The sequence below is a fragment of the Rhinopithecus roxellana genome, chromosome 21 (genome assembly GCF_007565055.1).
Source record: "Rhinopithecus roxellana isolate Shanxi Qingling chromosome 21, ASM756505v1, whole genome shotgun sequence".
In the NCBI taxonomy this organism is placed as follows: Eukaryota; Metazoa; Chordata; class Mammalia; order Primates; family Cercopithecidae; genus Rhinopithecus; species Rhinopithecus roxellana.
Window position 1 is genome coordinate 78341690 of NC_044569.1, and position 26426 is coordinate 78368115.

General features: G+C 41.4%; 1 protein-coding gene across 1 annotated transcript; it reads right to left on the reverse strand.

Annotated features, from left to right (window-relative positions):
* Positions 1 to 17388: 17388 nt before the first annotated feature.
* SLC25A52 (solute carrier family 25 member 52) lies at positions 17389 to 18705 on the reverse strand. The gene has a single exon (XM_010380789.2). It carries the CDS (start codon positions 18480 to 18482, stop codon positions 17568 to 17570), a length of 915 nt encoding a protein of 304 aa, XP_010379091.1. The 5' UTR covers positions 18483 to 18705; the 3' UTR covers positions 17389 to 17567.
* Between the last annotated feature and the right edge of the window lie 7721 nt (positions 18706 to 26426).

The window sequence follows — 26426 nt, forward strand, 5'->3', positions numbered from 1 at the left end:
CTGATGGGACAGTATTGGGACCAAAATTTGGCTGCGGAGGACATATTACTCCTAACTGTTGAAGGCAGAATTTTCTCATTCACAGGAGCAGCATGAAGCCTGGTTTCCAGTAGAAAGGTGCAAAAAGGAAAAATTGGGAAGCTGCAGTGTACCACAGAGCACCAGCAGTGTGTCTTATAAAGAGGATCTCTCTTTCCACTACGTAATGCTGTTGGCTTAGTAATACCATGTGCTGGGCCGGGCATGGTGGCTCACACCTGTAATCCCAGCACTTTGGAAGACCGAGGTAGGTGGATCACCTGAAGTCGGGAGTACAAGACCAGCCTGGCCAACGTGGAGAAACCTTGTCTCTATTAAAAATCCAAAATTAGGCCGGGCGCTGTGGCTCAAGCCTGTAATCCCAGCACTTTGGGAGGCTGAGACGGGCAGATCGCGAGGTCAGGAAATGGAGACCATCCTGGCTAATACGGTAAAACCCCGTCTCTACTAAAAAATACAAAAAACTAGCCGGGCGACGTGGTGGGCGCCTGTAGTCCCAGCTACTCGGGAGGCTGAGGCAAGAGAATGGCGTGAACCCGGGGAGCGGAGCTTGCAGTGAGCTGAGATCCGGCCACTGCACTCCAGCCTGGGCGACAGAGTGAGACTCCGTCTCAAAAAAAAAAAAAAAAGAAAAAAAAAATCCAAAATTAGCCAGGCATGGTGACACCTGCCTGTAATCCCACCTACTTGGGAGACTGAGGAAGGAGAACTGCTTGAATTCGGGAGGCAGAGGTTGTGGTGAGCTGAGATTGTGCCAGTGCACTCCAGCCTGGGCAACAAGAGCGAAACTCCATCTCCAAAGAAAAAAAAAAAGAGAGAAAGAAAAACAGGAATACCATGAGGAATATTAGCAACAAAAAAAAAAAAAAAAAAAAAAAAAAAAAGAAAATTAACAAGGAATATTAGCGATAAAAAAGAAATACCAAGAGGAATATTAGCGAGTGACCTCACTGTGAGGGGAGGGGAGACCTCTGTTCCTAGATTACAACAGCATTTCCCTGAGCTATATCCATGGTTACTATAGCATTTCCTGATTTTGCCTAACGGATTACTTCTTCCCTAGGCTGTAAAAATTCCCACACATGTGACACACAGAGAGAATAAGAGACATAACGACCACTGATAGAAAAAGAAGGTAAGTTTTCGCCTGGCATGGTGACTCACGCCTGTAATCCCAGCAGTTTGGGAGGCCGAGGTGGGTGGATCACCTGAGGTTGGGAGTACAAGACTAGCCTGGCCAACATGGAGAAGCCCTGTCTCTACTAAAAATACAAATGTTAGCCAGGTGTGGTGGCCAGCGCCTGTACTCCCAGCTAGGCTGAGGCAGAAGAATCACTCGAACCTGGGAGGTGGAGGTTGCGGTGAGCTGAGATCGTGCCATTGCACTCCAGCCTGGGCAACAGGAGTGAAACTCTGTCATAAATAAATAAATAAATAAATAAATAAATAAATAAATAAAAGTAAAGTTTTGCAACAGGATAGCTGAGGATCTTTTACCAACACCCAGAGCAGGCTGTCAGAGGCTGGGTCCAGTCCAGAAGCCTTTGAATAACACCAGGGTGTGCCCCAGCCAGAAATTCTGTTATTTCAGAACCTTTCCTGGCCTCGCACAAGGGAAATGTGTGTTGCCCTGATGTCCTGCACATGTGACTTTACCTGGAGGCTGCCATGACACCTGGCACACATGGTGACAAGGAAAAGAGGGCAGGAGACACCATATTGAATGTACCCAGCTTCCAGCCACCAGCATGTGCATATCAATGCCTGCTGGCCTGGTTTTTCAAGCCACTTTCTGTTAGAAAAGAAATGTTTTGGGGGTCGCTTTTCATTAAAGAAAAATTCCACTGAGAACTTTTGCCCTTTCTAGCTGCCTAAATATTACTTCTTAATAACTCCTGTATTGGATGGACCCCTCCTCTCTGCCGAGGACATTCCAAAGTTAACCTGAAGTACTAGTTTAGACCATGATGAGAAGGGGGTAGTCAGACATGCCTCGTTATACACTCTTCCCTTTTGGAATTCAAGAAAAGCTGACCAGCATTAACATCAACACAGACCTTAAGTCTGATAAGAAACATTTACAATCTATTTGCCCTGGAGCCTGCTACCAGAGGCTTCATCTGCGTGATAAAACTTTGGTCTCCACAAATCCTTGTCATCGCAACTTAGACATTCCTTTCTATTGATTCTAGGTTGTTAGAAAATAATGAACTGTTTCAAACAATCGCCAACCAGAAAATTTTTAAATCTACCTATAATCTGGAAGGCCCCCACCCTGCCTTTCCAGATTGAACCAATGTACATATTACATTGTAATATTACAGGTTATATTGATGTGCATGTCTCCCTAAAAAGTATAAAAGCAAGCTGTACCCCAACCACCTTGGGCACATGTCATCAAGGCCTCTTGAGGCCTTGTCATGGGCATATCCTTAACCTTGGCAAAATAAACTTTCTAAATTGGTTGAGACTTGTCTCAGATACTTTTGAGTTTGCAGTTCATTGGGTGGCTCTGATGTGAAGCAAAGACTGAAACCCTCAATATTGGTGGTAAATGGCTGCTAAACTTAAGTATACGTTCTAGTCATCAATGAGGTCCTCAAGAGACCTACTGTAAGATTGGAAAAACAAACATTGTTTTTCCTTGTACTACACTCACACTCAATACATTTCTGTCACCAGGTGTATGGGGTTTTCCCACACTGATCACTTCTCTGACACCAGCTGGGTGTCCTACAATGCAATTCAATTCTGACACTAACTGGAGTCTGTGCAGACCCCACAGGTTTAGGGTCCAGTCCCACACAACTGTCGCCCAGTTCAGATGACAATTCCAAGTAGTAGGTCCCTGGGTTACCCATAATTTCTCTCTGATTTGGCTACAAATCAGAGGTTCCCACCACCCCCTTCTTGGGTTCAATAATTTGCTAGAGCAGCTCACAGAACTCATGAAAATACTTTACCTACAACTGCCAATTTATTACCAAGGATATTTTGTTTGTTTGTTCGTTATTTACTTATTTTTGGGAGACAGGGTCTTGCTCTGTCACCCAGGCTGGAGTTCACTGGTGTGACTATAACTCACTGCAGCCTTGAATTCCCAGGCTTAAGCAATCCTCTTACCTCAGCCTCCTGAGTGGCTAGGATTAGAGGGCATGCTGCTGTGCCCAGCTAATTTTTTATTTTATTTTTGTAGTGATGCAGTCTCACAATGTTGCCCAGGCTGGTCTAGAACTCCTGGGATCAAGTGATCCTCCCACTTTGGTCTTCCAAAGTGCTGAGATTACAGGTATGAGCCATCACACCCAGCCACAGAGGATATTTTAAATGATGTAAATCAACAGCCAGAAAAAGAGACACAAAGGGCCCAATCTAGAAGGGTCCCAAGCACAGGAGCTTTTGTCCCAGTAATGTCGGGGTGTGCTACCTTCTGAGCATATTGACGTGTTTGCCAACCACATAAAACTCTCCAAACCCCGTGGTTCAGGAAGTTTTATGGAGGCTTCATCACATAGGCAGAATCAATTACTACCTCAAATCTCCAGCCACTCTCCCTTTCCCGGAGAATGGGGTTGGGACTGAAAGTTTCAAGCCTGCAACCATGGCTTGGTCTTTCTGGAGACCAGCCCCCATCCAGGAGCCTACCAAGAGGCACCTCATTTGAACAAAGACACTCCTATCACCCAAGAAATTCCAAGGGATTAGAAGCTCTATGCCAGGAACTGGGTCAAAGACTTATTAGAACAAAAGATAGACTTAGCACCCTTATTGCTCAGGAAATGACAAGTGCTTTAGGAGCTCTGTGCCAGTAACTGGGGCAGAGAACAAATGTATACATTTTTCATTATGTCATACCTACTCAATCAAAATTTCTGGTATGAACCCCGAAATCCGTATTTTTAAGTGATCGAACTGAGACGTGCCCCAGCATTTAAGAGTCACCAGACTGATTTCCACTTTAATCTATCCTCCATGATCTTTTCAGACATGCTGCATCACACCTTCTCTTGGATCTCTAATTTAAGTCCCAATCTCTTCATATCTAGATTATTCTAATAAGTCAGTGTTTTCCCTCCTTCAACTCCTCTTGAATGCTGCCGCAAGATTTGCTCCAAAAATATGACTTTACTGCAGATATTTTGACAGAGGATACATTTTGCCACTGTGCCACATCAAAGGATCCTATCAAAGTCACTTTTTACAAAACAGTTTAATACTAAGTACAGAACTTTACCAGGCAGTCCTGCCCCAGTCCATTTCTAACCTTCAACAAGTTGGCTCAGAGTCTTCTCCCAGCTGTCCCTTATTTCTCACTCAGACCCATCACTCCTTCCCTAATTCCATTTGGAGCCACCTCATTCCCCACTCTCACCCCTGACCACCACCCCAGGGATACAAATCAGCAATCATGTGAGGCTCAGGGATGGAGTGAGGATTGACATTTTGCAGATTATCGGTGACCTAAAACCCTAACATTTGTGATTTTCCCCCCTAGATTACACCAACGGCCCCCCTTCCACCAATATCCAAGGTTCAGACTCCACATGTCCTATCAAAGTCACCTGTGGTCCAAGGAATAATTCCAGGGGAACATCTGCCATTGTTTGAGGGGTAAAGGAAGTCATAGTATGAGGGATATCTGGTCACAGAAATAGAAAGGGCCATTTTCAAAAGGGAGAAGCTCAGGGAGCATGTGAACTCAAGCCAATGACAATACCTACCATTGCTGCAGAAAGCTGTGTGGGTGATAGCTTAGTTCAACTGCTCGCACAGGATTCACTCAGGTTTCTCACTGCAGGGAGCCCTGTGTTCCTGTGGGCCTCACTCTCTGGTCCAGCAAGAACAGCATCTGGCACTCCTGAGGCAACTGTTCCATGTCTCAAATGCCCTGGCTACTTGTGGATTAGCCACAGCTCCTGCGGCAGCCTGATGATTTTGCTGGCTCTGTTTACTTCTCAGACTCACCCCCTACCGCATGCAGACTTCCTTTAGGTCATATTGAACGGGATTAGTGAGAGAAGGCATCCTTGCCTTGTGCTAGTTTTCAAGGGAAATGCTTCCAGCTTTTGTCTATTCAGTACAATGTTAGCTGTGGGTTTGTCATAGATGGCTCTTATTATTTTGAAGTATGTTCCTTCATTGCCTAGTTTATTGAGAGTTTTTAACACGAAGGATGTTGAATCTTATCAAAAGTATTTCTGCATCTATTGAGATAATCATGTGGTTTTTGTCTTTAGTTCTGTTTATGTGATGAATCACATTTATTGATTTCCGTATGTTGAACCAAACTTGCATCCCAGGGATAAAGCCTACTTGATCGTGGTGGATTAGCTTTTTGAGGTGCTGCTGGATTTGGTTTGCCAGTATTTGGTTGAGGATTTTTGCATCTATGTTCATCAAGGACAGTGGCCTAAAGTTTTCTTTTTTTGTTGTGTCTCTGCCAGGTTTTGGTATCAGGATGGTGCTGGCCTCATAAAATGAGTTGGGGGAGGCATCTATCCTCAATGTTTGGGAATAGTTTAGTAGGAATGGTACCAGCTCTTCTTTGTACATCTGGTAGAATTTGGCTGTGAGTCCATCCAGTTTTGGGCTTTTTTTGGTTGGTAGATTATTTCTTACTGATTCAATTTCAGAACTTGTTATTGGTCTGCTCAGGGATTCAATTTTTTCCTGATTAATCTTGGAAGCATGTATGTGTCCAGGAATTTATCTGTTTCTTCTAGATTTTCTAGTTTGTGTGCACAGGGGTGTTCATAGTAGTTGCTGATGGTTTTATTTGTATTTATGTAGGGTCAGTAGTAACATCCCTTTGTCATTTCTAAGTATGTTTATTCGGATCTTCTCTCTTTTCTTTATTAGTCTAGCTACTGGTCTATCTTATTTTTTCAAGTATCTGACTCCTGGATTCGTTGATCTTTTGTATGGTTTGTAGTGTTTCAATTTCCTTCAGTTCTGCTCTGATTTTGGTTGTTTCTTGCTTTCTGCTAGCTTTGGGGTTGGTTTGCTCCAGCTTCTTCAGTTCTTTTAGCTGTGATGTTGTTTATTTGAGATCTTTCTAACTTTTTTATGTGGGTGTTTAGTGCTACAAATTTCTCTCTTAACAATGCCTTAGCAGTGTCCTAGAGATTCTGATATTGTATCTTTGTTCTCATTAGTTTCAAAGAACTTCTTGATTTCTGCCTTAATTTTATCATTTACACAAAACTATTAAGGACCATTTTTAAAAAAAATTTTCCTGTAATTTTATGGTTTTGAGCAATTTTCTTTGTATTGAATTCTATTTTTATTGTGCTGTGGTCTGAGAGTGTAGTTGGTGTGATTTCAGGTTTTTAATTTGCTGAGGATTGTTTTATGTCCAATTGTGTGGTTGGTTTTAGAGGAAGACATACATGCAGCCAAAAAGCATATAGAAAATGCTCAACATTACCAATCATTAGGGAAATAGCAAAGACATGGAATCAACCTAAATGTCCATCAACAGTAGACTGGATAAAGAAAATATGATACATAGGCTGGGCGCAGTGGCTCATGCCTGTAATCCTAGCACTTTGGGAGGCCAAGACGGGCAGATCACCTGAGGTCAAGTGTTCGAGACCAGCCTGACCAACATGGTGAAATCCTGTCTCTACTAAAAATACAGAAGTTAGCTGGGCATGATGGTGGGTGCCTGTAATTCCAGCTACTCAGGAGGCTGAGAAAGGAGAATCACTCGAACCTGGGAGGCAGAGGTTGCAGTGAGCCGAGATCATGCCACTGCACTCCAGCCTGGACAACAGGAGAGACTCTATAAAATATATATAAATATATAAAATACATATACACCATAAATATGATACATATACACCACAGAATAGTATGCAGCCATGAAAAAGAACAAGATCATGTCCTTTGCAGCAACATGGATGGAGCTGGAGACCATTAGCAAACTAACACAGGAACAGAAGACCAAATACTGCATATTCTCACTTATAGGTGGAAGCTAAATAATGAGAACTCATGAACACAAAGAGGGGAACAACAGACACTGGGGCTTTCTTGAGCATAAAGGGTGGAAAGAGGGGGAGGATCAGAAAAAATACCTATTGGGTACTGTATGTTTAGTACGTGGGCAGCAAAATAATCTGTACGTCAAACACCCATGACACAAGTTTACCTATATAACAAACCTGCACATGTACCCCTGAACATAAAATAAAAGCTAGAAGGGAAAAGGCAGGTTATAGTGTCTCACTCCCTGGGGTAGTGGCCTCCTCTGCCTCTCCTTCACGCGTTTCCTTTACAACATAGAACTTTCCAAATTTGCATGATTCTTGTATTTTCTCTCTGTAATGCCACCTATTCCTCTCATTTCCCTCTACAGAGCCTTCACGTCATGTATCTTCTCATTAATGCTTTTCTGATCTGTATTCTCACCCAAATTTCTTCACTACTTCCTCTTGGCAGAGTAATCTGTGTAAGAATAAAATAGATGTAATCTAGTAGTCTTTCTTATGCTGATGAGGGTTGTATGATTGAAGCACATTTTATCATTCTAACATAATAGGAGGAAGAGTCATCATCTGCTGACACAACACAAAGTCTGTCAGCAAGGGATTGAGAAGAACAAACAGTCTGTTCTGTTATAATTAAAGCACACTGTAGAGCATTTCATACCATAGTTTAATGTTACAAATGCAGCATAAATTCTGTGAGCAGAGGCAGTAAGAGAAGCATTTTTTTTTTTTTTTTTTTTTTTTTGAGACAGAGTCTCGCTCTGTCGCCCAGGCTGGAGTGCAGTGGCCGGATCTCAGCTCACTGCAAGCTCCACGTCCCGGGTTCACGCCATTCTCCTGCCTCAGCCTCCCAAGTAGCTGGGACTACAGGCGCCCGCCACCTCACCCGGCTACTTTTTTTTTTGTATTTTAGTAGAGACGGGGTTTCACCGTGTTAGCCAGGATGGTCTCGATCTCCTGACCTCGTGATCCGCCCGTCTCGGCCTCCCAAAGTGCTGGGATTACAGGCTTGAGCCACCGCACCCGGCGAGAAGCATATTTTTATCTAAATTACATTAATGCTATTTCCCAAGTAATTGTCAAGGGTTATAAAACTCCAAAATTATCAGGCAGATTGACTGCAGCATATTAGTCATTAAGAAATTTCCTCATTGTAAGTGAAATTCATTATTAGATCCCACAATAATTGATCTATGACATTCTATAATTAAGCAGCACATGGGATGATGATAATACAGGGTCAGCATATTAGATGTAAATTATCATGCACAGTACAATTCCCCACCATAACAACTTAAAATGACATGCAATTGAAAACAAACTGCAAGTAGGTTGAAAACTACAGTGATCCTTAATGATGTTCACTTCTTAATAAACTTTGAGAAAAGAGAATGAAATGAAACATCTTCCATTGCTCTTACCTGGTACAGAGTAGTTACTAAATAATTATTTTTCACATAATGTCTTGAACCTCATGTTAGCTAGCCTTACCATCATTTCATTCTCCCTGGAATAGTATTATAAGCCTTCTCTCTTTCTGGAACGGAAACTAACTCTTCAAGCACCAACAGATTACCTAATTTTTTCCTAGTTAACTCCCTTTTTGGACATTGAGTAATCATAGGTAAACTGTCTTTTCAGTTCTGCCTGTAATTATAGAGCTTTAGGCAAGTTTTCTGGTTTTCATATATTAAACAAGAAGGTTCAACTGGAAGGTCATAACTCTAAAGCTTTAGTGTGTTACACCTTACATTATTTTGATACATATCAGGAGGTACCATGCACATCTACCTTTCTTAGTCCTCTCTATCTCTTCCTTTCCCTCTTACCCTTCATTCTCATGCCCTTTCTTCCCATTTTCCCCTACTCCCAAAATGGATAAAGCTAAATTTTTAACATATACCAATACAGACCCACGGGGGCCCTGAGTTCTTCTGGGCATGAGCTCTAAGAAAGAGACCAGAGGCCGGGCGCGGTGGCTCAAGCCTGTAATAAGCCTGTAATCCCAGCACTTTGGGAGGCCGAGACGGGCGAATCACGAGGTCAGGAGATTGAGACCATCCTGGCTAACATGGTGAAACCCCGTCTCTACTAAAAAAATACAAAAAACTAGCCGGGCGAGGTAGCGGATGCCTGTAGTCCCAGCTACTTGGGAGGGTGAGGCAGGAGAATGGCGTTAACCCGGGAGGCGGAGCTTGCAGTGAGCTGAGATCCGGCCACTGCACTCCAGCCTGGGCGACAGAGTGAGACTCCGTCTCAAAAAATAAATAAATAAATAAAAGAGAGACCAGAATTCCTGCTCTTATCCCTAAGATAACTTTTATAAAATCAAGAATTTGCCCTGGAGTGATGATCACCGTTAATGGGATGATGGTGGGAGGGGTATGGGTTGTAAAGAGGAAGGTGGAAGGTGATAAATGCAAACTTGAGAGACAATTTGACTGAACTATAGTGTAGATCCTTGGAAAGCAGGAGAGCACTGGTTACCTCTGGCAGGTTGCCCAAGCGTCAGTGAAAACTAGGAGACAAAGCAAAGTTATTCTATAGAAATTCAATTTAATGAACTTCATGACTTTGCTTAGAGTCAGCTGTAATCACATCCATTCATGTCTGTTCAAAGTTAGGCACATTCCAAGACTGTTATCAAAAATGTTAGAGATAGCCGGGCGCGGTGGCTCACGCCTGTAATCCCAGCTCTCAGGGAGGCAGAGGCGGGAGGATAGCTTGAGCCCAGGAGTTCGAGACCTGCCTGGGTAATACAGCGAGACCCCGTTCTCCACAAAAAGGAAAAAAAAAAAAAAAAAAGACAAAAAAAAAAAAAAAAATGTTAGAGATAGCAAGTGTTGGAGAGGACATGGAGGAACAGGAACCCTTGCACGCTGATGGTGGAAATGTTCAACTGGTACAGCCATTATGGAAAATAGCGTGGAGCTTCCTCAAAAAATGTAAAAATAGAGCTACCACATGATCCAGCAATTCTATTTCTGGGTGTATATCCAAAGTAAATGAAATCAGTATGTCAAAGGGAGATCTTCACTCCCATGTTCACTGAAACATTATTCACAATAGCCAAGATATGGAATCAACCTAAGTGTCCATCAGCAGATGGATGGATAAAGAAAACATGATATATATACACAATGGAATACTATTCTACCTCAAAAAAGAAGCAAATTCTGTCATTTGGGACAACACAAGTGACCCTGGAAGACGTTATGCTGAGTAAAATAGGCCAAGCACAGAAAGGCAAATTCTGCATGAGCTCACTTATATGTAGAATCTAAAAAGCTGAGCTCATAGAAACAAAGAGTAGAATAGTGGCTACTGAGGCTGAGGTTGAGGATTTGGGGGAGATGTTGGCTTAAGGATATGAAATTTAAGTTAGACAGGAGGAATACGTTCAGAAGACTATCGTATAGCATGGCGATTATACAGTTGACCATTGAACAACATGGGAGTTGGGGCACCAACCCCACTTGCAGTCAGAAATCCATGTATAACTTTTGACTCTTCAAAAACGTAACTACTAATATCTCACTGTCGACCAGAAGCCTTGCCCATGACAAACAGTTGATTAACACATATTTTGTATGTTACATGTGTGATATACTATATTCTTAAATAAAGTAAGCTAGAGAAAAGAAAATGTTATTAAGAATATTATAAGGAAGAAATGGAAGTGGATCATCATAACGGTCTTCATCTTCCTCATCTTCATGTTGAGAAGGCTGAGGAGGAAGCGGAGGGATTGGTCTTGCTGTCTCAGGGGTGACACAGGAAGAAGAAAATAGTCATGTAAGTGGACCCACGCAGTTCAAACCTCTGTTGTTCAAGGGTGAACTGTAGTAATAACAATGTATTGTATACTTGGAAATTGCTAAGAGAGAACATCATAAATAATCCCACCACAAAAAATGATAAATTGTGAGGTGATGAATATATTAATTAGTTTGATTTAATTATTTCACAGTGTATACATGTATCAAAATACCATGTTGCACACTATAAATGTATACAATTTTTATTTGTAAAGTTAAAAAAAGTAAAAATAAATTTTAAAAAAGAAGTTAAATACATTCAGCAAGTAATGATATTCTGTAAGATGGGACTAAGTTATTTCTTCTCATTTAAGAGAAGGATTCTCTGCAAAAAGCAAATGATAAATACAGGCAGTCTTTAAATACACATAATTATCAAAAATATACAATAAATTAAGAAATGTTTATTTGCTCTGTTGAGCTCCTTAAAATATCATTATTTAATAAATCAAAGCTAAATTTATTAGAACTTTCTGCCAAGAAAGAATACATCCTTGACAGTCTTGGCAGCACCTCATAAGGGGAATCAGAAATGGAATACTTATAGGGCTCTGAGGTCTGAACCCAAGTGTTTTAAAACAGGCCTTTCAAGGAATATATATACTCTCTGCCTTGAAAGACCTGTTTTATATATAGGGAAATATAAATGTATTTCTATAATGTATCAATACAAAGTTAATTATATGTATAATATACAAAAATTGTTTATGTATTTAATGATACATAAAAATGTTTATATGTAAATATATATGTTTATACAGTAGTTTAAGTTGGCAGTCACAGCAACTTGAATAGGTAAACTGTGGTTAAAAAGCAAGGGTTTGCACAGATAAGCAATATATTGTCTCCAATAAATTGGTCTGTGAATTTTGGAATTCAATGTATTGTCTCCAATTAATTGGTCTTGGGATTTCCTGAAGCACAGAGTAAAATTACTTATTGGTGTGCAACCTTATATTTTCTGAATAGGTGTTTTCAGGAACAAAAAAACAAAGTCATGCTGACATGGGTAGTTTTCTTAGTTCATTTTTTTCTTGCTATAACAGAATGCCACAGACTGGGTAAATTATAAAGAAGAAATATTTATTTCTTACAGTTCTGGAGGCTGGGAAGGCCAGGGTTCAGGGGTTGCATCTGGTGAGGGCCTTCATGCTGATGGCAACTCTCTGCAGAGTCCCAAGGTGGCACAGCCCACCATATGGTGAGGAAGTAAGAGTGCGCCAGCTCAGGTCTCTCTTCCTCTTCTTATAAAGCCACCAGCCCCATCATGGAGGCTTCATCCTTCATCCTGATGGCCTTATCTAATTCTAATTACCTCCCATTGGTTCTACTTCTTAATACTGTTACAATGAGGATTAAGTTTACAACACATAAATTTGGGGGGGAACATATTCAAACCATAGCAGTGGCCTATAGTCTTTTATAAGAATCAACATACTTGTAAGGTATTTGCCCTTGTTAGAATTAATGAGTATACAAGGTGAAGAGAAGACATGGAGAATCTAAGAATGGCTGAATTGTTCCACATAACAGCAAGTGTGGAGATACTCAAATAAGAAATAAGGGAACTGCAGAAAGTAGGAAGAGCTTGGCAAACTGAGTACTGGGGAGAGAAGAGAACTAATTTGGTGGTATAAAGGAGAATGTACAAAAGAGACAATAAGACAGGAAAGAGAATGGACATGAGAGCATCTGTGAAGATTGGAACTGTGGGGAGAGGGAGAGTTATCTAAATATGAGTACTAGGAAGCTTTTGTGGGTGTATGTGCATTGTGCAATATTAATTCCCTGCTCCTAAATGCTCAAGAACTGTTTGGTAAAGACTTACATGAAAGTCCAGTTTGTGCTTCTTTTAGATGTGTAACCATTCAGAGATTGGCTTCCAGGGGAACTGGGACATTCAGGTTGTTCTTTAAAAACAGGAAAGGTTACCTGTACATTCCAAGTCATTATTCAATAAATAACATGTCAACTGGCAGATTCTAAGATTACCCTGAGATGAAATTTGATGTCTAAAGTTAGAAACTTTGATCATAGTTATCAGTATAACCAGTCAAGAAGAAAAGAGACCTCAAATAGTAGGGGAAATAAAATGGGCAAAATAAAGTTATTATATCCAGGCAGTGAAAACATCAGAGAACAACCAAAATAACAGGTCAAAATCAGAAAGGAAGAATTACACGTTTGAAAGGAAAGAGTAGCCAAAGATTAAAATAGAATCAACACTGTAAATGTCAAGTGGAAGCTATTTCCACAGCAAAAAGATATTGGGAGAAATACGAAAGGTGAAAGAAAAAGGAAAAGAGAATAATGATAATAGTTTCGTGTCTTGAAAGCCTATTTGTAGATGCCATAGTAAGTGGCTTACTTGGCATTTTATTTTACTGATAATTAAAAGCAACCATTTGCAGTAAATATGTTATTTTACAGATGAAAGAAAAACCCAGAGCCACTTGCCTAATGACATATAACTTGTCAGTAACAGAGTTAGAGTTTGAACACAGGTATATCTCATTCTGTTTATTTACTTTTTATTTTTTTGAGATGGAGTCTCACTCTATCACCAGGCTGGAGTGCAGTGGTGTGATCTCGGCCCGCTGCAACCTCCACTTCCTGGGTTCAAGCAATTCCCGTGCCTCAGCCTCCCGAGTAGCTGGGATTACAGGCACACACCACCATACCCAGCTAATTTTTGTATTTTAAGTAGAGACGGGGTTTCACCATGTTGGCCAGGCTGATCTCAAACTCCTGATTTCGTGATCCGTCCGCCTCAGCCTCCCAATGTGCTGGGATTACAGGCGTGAGCCACCATGCCTGGCCAGGTATATCTCATTCTAAAGCTTATATTCTTCATTATTTGTGGTCTACACTGCTGGTTATTATAGAACACAAATCTGGTGTGTTATTAGAGAAATACATGCATGAAGTTTACCACCATTAGCTACAGATTCTGATGAGAGAAAAAAATTTCCTTAATGCAGAATGTCAGACACCACTATACTGACAGAAGGTTAACTAAGGCTCGTGTGAACCTGCAGTCCTACGCATCAACCAAAAGGTAAAAGTAGTCTGAATAAACTCCCATCCCACAACTGCCTGATGCGTGAAAAGAAACCCTTTTATTTATTTATTTAGTTAGTTAGTTAGTTTTTGGGGGGAGAGGGGCTTAAAAAACAAACTTTATTCCAAATTATCCAAAAAAAAAAAAGTATTAACTCTGAAACATTTAACAGATTTCATTTAAACTCATATGGTCATAAAACTCAAACTATCAAACAAAAATAGCATTGTGCACTTAACCACTTTCAATAACGAACCTTCGAGAGGAAACACTTAGACACTCCCACACAATTTGGGAGCCATTAGGCAACACATATTTAATATTAAGCAAATACAGCATTCAAAACTAAAAATCCTCAAATTTCAAGAGAATGTCTGTTCAAGTCTTTGATACACATTTGCACATGAGGAAAGAAATATTTTAATTTAAAAGAAACCAAGTCTGAGTGCTTACCCTTTCTTCAAATGTAATCTAATCTCCTGTCCACCCTTCATTTTATGACTGCATACCCCTCACTCTATTTCATCTACACTGAACCAGTGTTAGTTCAACATGATTGGCTTCACTTGAAGCTCTCTAGATCCCATTTCATATATCCCATCAACCACCATTATTCCCTTACATGTTTGCACAGCCTTATACTGAGTATTGCACTGTAACTGAGCTTGGGAATTTCAGGTATGCGAAGGTAATTATTCACACAAACGATTCTGCTTTATTGCACAGTTCACAATATAGCCGGTGATTATACAGCCAACCATGTTAAGATGAATATCGACTATTTAGACAAAAACATCCATTTTCTCCCCAACCACTAATGAAACAAGAAAGACACACATATTTGCCACCATATCAAGGTTGTGCTTAGTCTGTGGTGCAGTCCTGAGGGCTCATACCACTCTCAGTGGGTTCAATACAGAATCCATAACATTTCTGGTGGCATCACACACGAAGCATAGGACACAAGACCATAAGTGTCCTGCACTCATGAACCATTTGTGCCACATACGTAACAGAAAGGCCACTTTTAAAGCTTTCCAGATATTCAATCGTTGGCCTTTTCAAATTTTTTTTTTTTTTTTTTTTTTTGAGATGGAGTCTCGCTCTGTTGCCCAGGCTGGAGTGCAGTGGCGCGATCTCGGCTCACTGCAACCTCCGCCCCCTAGGTTCAAGCGATTCTCCTGCCTCAGCCTCCCGAGTAGCTGGGATCACAGGTGGGTACCACCATACCTGGCTAATTTTTTGTATTTTTAGTAGAGATGGGGTTTCGCCATGTTGACCAGGCTGGTCTCAAACTCCTGACCTCAAGTGATCTGCCCGCCTCGGCCTCCCAAAGTGCTGGGATTACAGGCATGAGCCACTGTGCCCAGCCTGCCTTTTCAAAGTTATTACCACACTAGTTCACACTGAAGGTAAAAGCAATAGTTAGCGTCTCTTATTAACAACACAGTTTGACTTCAAGTTCAGACAAAGCTGTTGGTTACAAGTTCTGCTAATTTTTTTGTCAAATTTAAGAAGTCTATAGGACAACACAAAACCATCCCTGGTAATGTATTTGCAGTTTGGTCTTCAAAAGCTGTAAAGAGTGACAAAGAAATTTTTTTTAAAATGCTGAGTTAAAACCATTAAAAATATTAATAATTGTTTTAAACATCACTTATTTGAGACAGCAGAAACCAAAGCATTTTACTTAGAATTCTCACTTAGCTTGTATTTCACAAATGTGCTTTAGAACTCAGATTTCTACCACCTGTATGGAGTGTAAAGACAAAAGGAAGCCGAACAAAACCAAAGGCCCAATGGTGTCTATTTCCAGGACCAAGGTTTAACCCCAGGCTAACCCACCTGCCCTGGGCTGAGTAGCTGGAAGTGCCTGTGAGTGTTCAAAGTCACACACGTGAATGAGGGTGTCAGGCACCAAGGTGCCTTTAAATTTATTCATTTCTCAAACTCAATTTGCTTCAAATCCTGACTCTATTTAATAGGCCAAAGGATGCTACTCATATTTATTTGGTGACAAATTATTATTTTTTAAAATCCTTACATCTGTACCTTGAAAATAAACTGCAATATCCAGCACAACATTGTCAGACAGAGCTGCTGTACGGCTATTTAGCTTTATTAATGTCTGGCTAATGCTTAATATGCTTCATCCTTTACAGCTGGAAAAAGGATGTTCACTGTATTTCACCAGCCACAGTGCATTCAGAGGTAAACAGCTTTTATGGACTATTTGCCCAGGAACTTTCAGTAAACTACGAAGTTGAGGCCTTTATTTTGGTCAGTATGTGCACATATTCACATGCAATTACCCAGAAAGAAGAAAAACTTGTTAACAAGAAACCTACCGTCATGTCAGATGCTGGAAATAATCTTTAGCTACATAATATTTACAGAAAAGGTTTTAAGATTCATAATCCACTTTTTCAAACTGTCTCATATTTCATTAGTCAATTGGAAGTGGCATGAGTTTCGTCTGGAAAAAATATCTTCACATTTTCTAATTCCTTTGACAAAGAAGTTTTCGTCTGTTAAGGGATGAGGATGCTATTTGGCTATTACCTACTTTTAGAATTCAAACTAACTCTTCAAATGTCTTTATTTCGATCATACGCTCTCAAACTATCTTACCGTTTTACTGACACAATGGTAAAACTGGGTTCCTAAAATGTCTAAACCCTAATGGAGTCTCTATTTCCAAGAGTAAAATAAAAGACAGCGAACACTGTGGGGTGAAAACCATCCTGAGTCTTTTCCCCTCCACTCTGTAACATTTAGAAACTAGGGGGAAAAAGTGGGATTGCATTAGTAGACCTCCAAAACAAAATGTTTTGGAAGCGTTTATTTTTTAAAAGGAGAGTTTTAAGAGAACAGGATGCTTGAATATGACCAACTCCTACTCCACAAGAAAAATAACCACAGACCTTTGCTGAGATGGCATCAATAATTCAAAGAAACTAAGCTAAACAGAATTTGATCTATACACAATATGAAAACTTCTTAACAGCATGGAACACCTGTAATAACATTTAAGTCCCTTCATCTTTCGGCAATGAAATAAGTGGAATTAATATAAGAATATTTTGGAAGGGTTGAAGGTCACAGTCAGAATCAAACAGAAAACTTTCAAACCTAGAAAGCAAAACGAGAACTTTCATAGCTCCTTGATCTACCATATCTAAATAGAAATAGTATAATGACTATCTGATAGGTGCTTAGTTTCAAAACGAATACAAGCAATTTATCATGAAAAGCCTATACCTATTAAGCTGTTTTTCTTCTCTGTTCTGCCCCTTTGTCATATGCTTGAGCTTAATGAAAACAGCTTAATTTTGAGAAAAAGAATCCTATCTTGGGGATTAGGTTGCCTGTCAAAGGCCATCAGATGGACAGCTATTTACCAGGCAATTAGCCTAAAGCTGTTAGGTCATGATAAAAAACAAAACAAACAAACAAACAAACAAAACCCTTATATTTTCCTATTGGAACATTTTATTCTGTTTTGTTGATGCTTAAGGAAAACAGCTTTGCCCATAACTCACTGTGGCCTGGAGTTATGACACCAACTTGTGTTTGGCCAATTAAGAAAGAGGCCAAACTGCCTTCTTCTTAGAAGGTCTATTCAGTTGATAAATGGCACTTAACTGATGGGTTTTTTCATATAATCTTTAACAAGAACTCATAAGTTGCATTGATTATGCCCCAAGAGATAAGGGACCGATGGTAATTCAGATGAGCACCTCTGAAAAGATTTATCAGTTTTCTGTCCCGTTCCAGCCAGATTTTTTGGAAAACCTTGGAGAAAGACTGAAATTCCCCACCAATCTGAGACTGTATGCGAGTTTTTACAACATTAATTGGAAAAATCAAGAATCCCAACATGGCACCCAATACACCTCCACTGATAAAATCATTGACAAAATGAGCACTGGGAGTCGTTGCGGTAGGCAGATGCTCCTTAATGGGACCTCGAAGGCCGAAAAACAAGACATTGCTGAGTCCATTCCGGAAGAGAATGGGCACCAAGCCTCGATAATACTCTCCAATTCCATAACACTTCAGGGCCTTGAAAGCCTGACAAGTGTTGGTAAATTTGTCATGATGCTTGTGGTCTTGAAGCAATGTCTGAACTCTTTCCAGTGGAGTGAAAATTGCTTCTGTTGTCCCTGCAAGCACTGCCGCCACACCACGGGTTGCAAACTCTGGAGCACTGACATGCTTGTGGAGAAGGCAGGATAAATCCTCATACAGACCAAACATAAGTGAAAGTGTAGTTGTTTTCTGCATCAATGGGGGAAGGATTCCACGATACAAATTTCGAAATCCATCCCTTCTCAACTGAAGTATTGCATCCCGGGTTTGGATGCCATACAGCTGTTGTCGAAAGAGGACCTTCTGAATGGGATATGTGATTGCGACGTTGTTGAAGGCTGCGCAGCAGCCACACAAGTAATGCTTCATTTCACCATCATTTGTAATATGAGGTGATATATCTTGTTTTGAAGATGTAAGTATTGGTGGCCTCTTTTCATGAGCTTCTGAATCCATCACGTTGCTTAAGATCTTTTTCATGAAGGACTTTTTTTAACTTGTTACATCATCTGAGCCTGGAGTTTGGCAGGATGATAGCTTTGTGATAATGTTCCCAATTTCTTCCATTGTTATTGCTCCGTTAGGTTCTCTCTTCTCGAGTCCATTTTGATAACTGGACTTCCGTTCTCCAGGCGTCCATTTCCCCAACCCATCGCCGCCGGCGTCCCGCAGGATGGCGAGCAAACCGGGGCCCGCGCAGGCGCAGACCGTGACCGACCCCCGGGCGGGGGCGCAGCGCTACGCTCCGCGCCGTTGGGATCTGAGAAGAAACCCTTTTAAAGCAAGCATGGCAATTTCTTCTAAATAAGCTGGATAAAATTAAAAACCCATTCATCCAAAGATCCTAACAAATCAACAAATTCCTAGATATTAAATGGTACAGACACTACAAGTGTTTCTTAAATCACATAACCTTTTCCACGGACACTATGAAGATGTGTTCCCAGTGGATTCCCTAAGGGAGTGTGAAACTTTGTAAATAGTGGTTCACACCTGTAATCCCAGCACTTCGGGAGGCCAAAAGGGGAGGAACAATCGAGGATAGGAGTTTGAGACCAGCCTGGGCAACATAGCAAGACCCCTGTCTCCATCCAAAAAAGAAAAAAGAAAAGAAAGAAAAAAGTAGGTGATAAAGAGAAGTAAGGAGAAGATGAATAATTTTTTGTTAATAAAAGTTCTGCATACTACATGAAATTTTACTGGGAGGAAAGTGTTTGAGGTTTTAAGAGGCATAAATTAAATAACCTTGAAACCCATTTTGCTCTAGGACTATCCATGTGTTTTCTAGAGTGACCAACGTGTATATTCCATGTATGTGTATAAGAGATGAAAGGAAACAAAATAACTTCTCTCCCAGGACAGTGGAAGGCTTCAGCCAACAAAGTAGGCCACAGCATCAGACTATATTGCCTGCTGATGTGTACTGCCTAGTTTTGAATGGAATCAGATGACAGCTTCCTTGAGATTAAATGACAGTTTCCCTGACCATCATCCTAAAGCATGCCTGTGGTGGATCGCTCTAGAATGAACCATAAACCCCGAGTTCTCTTTAAGCTTTAGTGAAACGAAATAGTAAAAGCTTTTCATGGAAGGAGAAAGGAGTCTCCAACATTTATACTGATTGATTTTGGCAGCAATGACTTTCATTAGAAAAGTAATTGCTGGGTATGCAAAAATTAGCACTGTTGGGGCTAAAGAGATCTTTGTTTTCTTTTGTTTTGTTTTGCTTTTTTGCCTAATGTTGATAGTTTTTTCTCGGTTTTGCCATAGCCCTTCTGTCAAGATGCTGGGAATCAGAATATCATGAAAACCAGAGTGCCCTTTCTCGCATTTATTGAAGAAAGATTCTCATGATCCTATGGTAAGATAATAATTGCTTTTTCTCAATCCATCCTTACACTGCAGCCAAAGTGATCATCTTAGTAACAAATGTGACCATGTTTTCCCCCACTTAAATCTTTAAATGATTTTATATCTGAAGGACAAAGGTCCCCCATGGTCTGATGTCTTCCTACCCCTGGCACCATCTGCCTTCACATTTCCAAAGGCACCTTCCGTCCCAGCCATATCAAACTACTTGGAGTCTCCAGAATGAAGGATAATGTGCCTTCTGACACTCCTTTGTCTTTATTCGGTTATTCCTTCTGCCTGAAACGTCCTTCCTTCTAGTTCCTACTCAGCTTCTGGAAGCCTTCGCTAACTCCTCAGTCAAATGAGGACCCTTTCTCCACATCACACTCTATATACACTGTGAGTGTGGCACGTGTCACACTGTACAATGTCCACGATTCACAATGCTGAGGGCTTCTCCAAGACACAGTCCACTTCTCATTCAACTTTATTCCACTTTGTGTCCCCAGTGCCTGGGCATCTGGTTAGGTCTCCAACTGCTAAAGAGTATAATGACTCCTCTGTTACTCATGGTTCTTGGTTATGAGAGTCAAAAGTATCATTCCAACTGATGCAAGCAAATCTAGGGGGTAAGGAAAGGAGCAGGAAGGAGGAAGAGGAGAAGAGAAGGAGGTAAGAAATCAAGAAAGGAGAAAAAAAGGTGGCATCTGGACAACATTTAAAGCAATTTTCCAGCTTCTCTCATTTGCACCAGTAGGAGGGGGCCATGTGGCCACAGAGGGGAACATTTCCTAATACCCCTTCTGGATCCTGGTGGTTTTGGGGAGTACTTACCTCCTTCTGCCCCAGCACCCAAAAAGTGCCGGATGAGGCAAGTGAATTCCTTTGAAAAAGAGGAAAGAAAGGCGGGAAGTCTGGTTGTGAGAAAATAACAAGAAAAAGTGAAGCAGGGGGAGAAATGTATTAGCTCTTGTAATGAAAAAGTTGAGAAATCCAGAAGTAGCAATCACTTCAGGCACTGCTGGATCCTAGAGGTCAACCACCATCACAAGTACTTAACATCTCTCTCCAGTACATATTTCCCAGCTATATGTTCCTCAGTTTTAATTTATTTTCAGTCAGCTCTTTCTATAGAGTGACATCCTACCCGAAGCTTATTCTACTAATTTAGCAACTGAAGTATGAAGTGCTTCACTTTCCCAACAGTTCCTGCAAAACAACCCTAGGATCGAGTCGTAATGCAGTTACTTGGTCTGAACCAATCACTGGGATCAGGGGGATGGAAAATGATGCTAATCAAACCTGAGTCACTTGCCTCATCCTGCACTTGTCAGGTAAAGGGGGCAGAAGGAAGTAAGCCTCCCATCCCACCTACCACCCAAACCACCAGGACTTAGAAAGGTATTAGGAAGTGTTCCCCTCTGAAGCCACACATCCCACTGCCATTGGTGCAGATGAGAGGAGCTGGAAAATTGCTTTGGAAGTTGAGCCATTGCCACCTTTTTTTTTTTGTCCAAGCTTGCAGTTTCTTGGGCAATATAACTACATAGTTCGAAATCATGTAAATCGGGGGTGGGCGGTGGGGGGCGCAGTGGCTCACCCCTGTAATCTCAGCACTTTAGGAGGCTGGGGTGGGGGATCATCTGAGGTCAGGTGTTCGAGACCAGCCTGGCCAACATGGTAAAACCAAAAGTAGACAGGTGTGATGGTGCACACCTGTAATCCCAGCAACTTGGGAGGCTGAAGCAAGAGATTTGCTTGAACCCAGGAGGTGGAGGTTGCAGTGAGCTGAGATCATGCCATTGCACTCCATTGCAACAAGAGTGAAACTCCATCTCAAAAAAAAAAAAAAAAAAAAATCAGGCAACTCTATTGACCGATGGCCCAAGTCAAATATGTTTGGTCACAGTCCTAGATACCAGACCCTTTATTGTGGGATCTTTGTCTCAGCGTAGGCCCTAATGCTCTGCCATCTCACCTACTCCTCAACCTAGTATTGTCCATGCTGGCTGCCCCAGGACAGAACCAGCACCCTCAAATCACAGATAACTTGGCCCTTGCCCCTTGGTTATGTCCGATGGATGACTCTTTACAGTGGAGACCATTGTCACCTTTCTCAGGCTGCTAAATGTCTGAAAGATGTTTGGAAGAAGCCTAGAAGAACAGGAATGAAGCTTCTCTCTGATTCCTATCTTATCTTCTGATATGTTTTCCACACCCTAGGCTTTGTGAGAAGTAATATTAGTTGATGACAGAGAATCTTACTTTTCAATTCAGCAAAGCTCAGAGACATCTATCTAACTTTCTTTTATTTTATTTATTTAACTTTTTTGAGATGGAGTTTCACTCTGTTGCCCAGGCTGGAGTACAGTGGCACCATCTTGGCTTACTGCAACCTCCACCTCCCAGATTCAAGTGATTCTCCTGCCTCAGCCTCCCAAGTAGCTGGGACTACAGGCACATGCCACGACACCTGGCTAATTTTTGTATTTTTAGTAGAGACGGGGTTTCACCATGTTGGTCAGGTTGACCTGGCCTCAGGTAATCCCCCCAGCCTCAGCCTCCCGAAGTGCTGGGATTACAGGTTTGAGCCACCACGCCCAGACAGAGACATCTAACTTTCTAAGTTGATAGCTATAGGAAGAAAGGGCCTCCCGTAGCAAAGCTGTCTTTTTTTCCCTTGCTGCTTTCAGATGGCTCATTTCTAACAAAACTTGTCTTTCTGGTAGGACCTAACTGAAGGCTACAAAATAAATTCATCTTATTCCATCAGCCTGATGCTTTTCTATCATCTCTCTTTAACTTTCACCCTCAGTAGCCCCATGGTCAGAGCACCAAGATAAAATAGGATACAGTTTAACCACTGCTGTGCTACTACTGCACAACAGAAATTGCCAGCTTCCTGCTCAAAATTGAGAGGTCCTCACTGCCCCATCCCACCTTAAGTGAGCCGATTCTCTATTTGACAATCTGCAACTTGTACTCTCTCACCTCCAGATACGAATTTAGAAAGTGTTCAGAGCCTCGTATTAGTTTTTTCAGGCTGTCATAACAAAGTACCGTAGACTGGGTGGCTTAAACAAAAGAGATTGATTTCCTCACAGTTCTGGAGGCTGGAAGTGCAAGATCAAGGTGATGGCAGGGTGGGTTTCTCCCAGGGCCTCACTCCTTTGCTTACAGAAGGCCACCTAATTGCTTCGTTCTCATATGGCCAACTCCCAGTCTGTGTGTGTCGGTGTCCTAATCTCCTTTTATAAGGACACCAGTTATAGTGAATTAGGGCCTACCCTGATGAGCTCGTTTTAACTTTATCTCTTTAAGGATCCTATGGAAATACAGTCACATTTTGAGCTACTGTAGTAGGTACTGTTAAGACTTCAACACATGAATTAAGGAGACACAGTTCAGCCCCGAGAAGTCTTTCCATGACAAAAATGCCACTCAAACTGGCTTGAGCAAAAAGAAGGAATGTGTTGTCTCTCATAACTGAAAAGTCAGTAGGGATTGGTCTAAGCTGGATGCAGGGTCACATAACATCAGCACGAGCCATTTGTCTCTTTTTATTATCTTTTTGTGGATTGGCTCTTTCTGTGGTGCAGTGATGGTTGGAAACAGCTCCATGTGTACAAACTGTTCATTTGGCAATGTCATTTGATATAGATTCGCTTTACATATAGTTCCAGAAAAGTCTTGGGGTGGAAACTCATTGACCTAACTGGAGTCACATGTCCAACAATGAACCAGTCCTTATGGCCAGAGGAATGAAATATATCAATTGCCCATACCTGAATATCAAGCCCACATCTAAAGAAAGAGCATCAGCCCATCCAAACTAGGTGAGCTCAGACAAAAGGCAGTAATGTACAGAGGTTAGCATCAGAGTCTGGAATTTGATCCCTGGGTTCAAATCCACACTGACCAGCTGTGTGACCTTGGGCAAGTTACTTAACCTCAATTTTGTAAAGCAGAACTAATAAGGAAATCCAACACCTTTAATAACACACCTCTGTATTTCTTACTGTGCAAGATAACAATGTACTTTCACTTTTTTTTTTTTTTTTTGAGACAGAGTCTCGCTGTGTTGCCCAGGCTGGAGTACAGTGGCATGATCTCGGCTCACTGCAACCTCTCCTTCCCAGGTTCACGCCATTCTCCTGCCTCAGCCTCCAGAGTAGCTGGAACCACAGGCACCCGCCACCGTGTCCAGCTAGTTTTTTTTTTTTTTTTTTTTGTATTTTTAGTAGAGGTGGGGTTTCACTGTATTAGCCAGGATGATCTCGATCTCCTGACCTTGTGATCCGCCCACCTTGGCCTCACAAAGTGCTGGGATTACAGGCATGAGCCACCATGCACCACCTACTTTCACTTTTTCTTGACCACAAGTCAGAAGTCATTTTAACCCAAAAAGGCCTTAATCGGGGGGGGGGGGGGGGGGAAGGCAACAACTTTGGAGCCTTCTTGATGTTCCTGACAGAAGAAGAAAAAGCAAGGAAGAGAAGGAAAAAATATATCAATTAGAATGTTTTTGACAGCGCTAAAGTGATACAACAATAAAAATGTTAGTGTCTCACTCACCAAGAAGTCAAGAGGAGGGCTACCCTGGAGGTCACACAGCCTCGGCAATGTCAGAGCTCTGACTCCATATCTCTGCCATTTCTTTGACCTTCCCCACGAAACATGACAGCCACAGAAAATCAAGTATAATGTCCTCTGATGACACTGTTCAAACTTGAAAGGAAAATAGATTTTTTTTGTAACATGTTCTTCTTTTAGATGAGAGGAAGACATTTCTTTGGAGCCCCTAGAAGACCTCCTCTTACATCTTCTCTGTTGCATGCCCACCCCTAGATCAATCACTGGCAAGGAGAATAGAATTACCACATTAGCTGAGACCAGCCAGGGCATATGGCCCTCCAGACAAAACTGGTGTCCTGTTAAGAGGAAACAGGAGTGGCAGATGGGGAGGTAACCGATGGTGTCTGCTAATGACACAGAATAAGAAAAGAAAGGAATGGAGAAAGAAATCAAAAGAACCAAGAAAAACAGTGATATACAAAGGAGGCAGGTGGATGAGACCATATGTGCTGTGGAGGAAGCATAGCATCCTCTCCCTCAGACACTCTTCCTTATCATCTGTCATCCGTCAATTCCTCAGTAGCATTCGGGGCATTTATGATTCACACCAAAGGCAGCACAGCACAGTAATACAGATAAAGGCCTGGACTCGCATATTGGCCGTCTATTGCTATGCTGGGACTCAGAAAATAGTACCCCAAAATAAAGGCCTTGGATGCAGCCTTGGAAGCAAAAGTTTTTCTTTGTTCTTCTCCTGCCCTCCTGTCTCTCAGTCCCATCCTCTCCCGAGGCTAGCCGTAGAAACTAGAATTCCTCTTCCCCAAGGCGGGTCATGGAAACCAGAGCCCCTTTTGGTCAAAGTCAGTCATAAAGCCTGAAAACATCACTCTAACTTTGCCTCCATCTTTCCATGTAAAAACTAATCATAGGGAAATTATCTAACCTAACTTTTTTGACTATAGGTCCTAAGATCTCCATTCCAGAGAGGGCCCTGCCCCACACCCAGAAGAAAGGAATGCTGCTCAGAGAGGCCAAGAAGAATCTAGATGGACAGGCCTTGTGGGGTTTCCCCACTCAGTCTATTAACCTTAGATCAAACCCTTTTTGTCCAATCATATTCCCATATGGATGTCTATATTTTGTTGAACCTAAGCATAAAAAATGGACAATGTCACCTGTATCTTTGGGTCTTCATTCTGAAGGCTCATGTGTACACATGTTAAAGAAAGTTGTATGCTTTTTCTCTGACATAGCCAGCAAGTCAGAGGTGGCTTTTGGCAGAAGGCCTTAGTTCTTCCCCACGGGGCCTCTTCAAGAGTCTGCCTAAGTTGTCTTGCAGTCTGCAAGCCGACTTCCTCAGTCTGAGTGATACAAGAGTGAAGGTAGAAGTGACAATGTCTTTTATGACTTTGCCTTGGAAATCATCCATCTACACTTCTGCCACATTTCATTTGTTAGAAGCAAGTAAATAAGTCCAGCTCATATTCAAGGAAAGAGGAAAAGCCTATTGAGGAGAGGAATTTTAACATATGTCAACAAATTTGTGGACATATGTTAAAACCACCACAAGAAGCTCCCATTTCAAGCTATCATAGGTTGACTTCCTTCAGGTTTGGAAGGACTCAGCTTTCACCTGACTACATCCAGTCTGAGTCCCTTGGTGTGGTCCCTTTCTGCAATAGTTATATTGTTTCTGAATTGCTAATTCCTGCCTACCACCTTATCTTTGCTTCAACAGCACGGGGCTGCATTTGACCCTCTTTTGAGGACCCCTTTCTTCCTGAGTAGTTGTTAGTTTATCTATTCATTTATTTCTTTGTTCTTTTGCTTTCCCCTTTTTCCTTCCTTCTTCCTTCCTTCCTTTCTTATTTCCTTTCTTCATCAATTATCTATAGACAGATACTGTAAAGAGTAAAAACATACATAAGACATGCTTAAAAGGTATTTTGAGTTAGAGATTCTCATTCATAATGTAATTCCACTCATCAGCCAAGCAAA

Excerpts from the sequence above, each read along its gene's own strand:
- SLC25A52 (XM_010380789.2), bottom strand. The coding sequence starts at position 18,482 with ATGAAAAAGATCTTAAGCAACGTGATGGATTCAGAAGCTCATGAAAAG.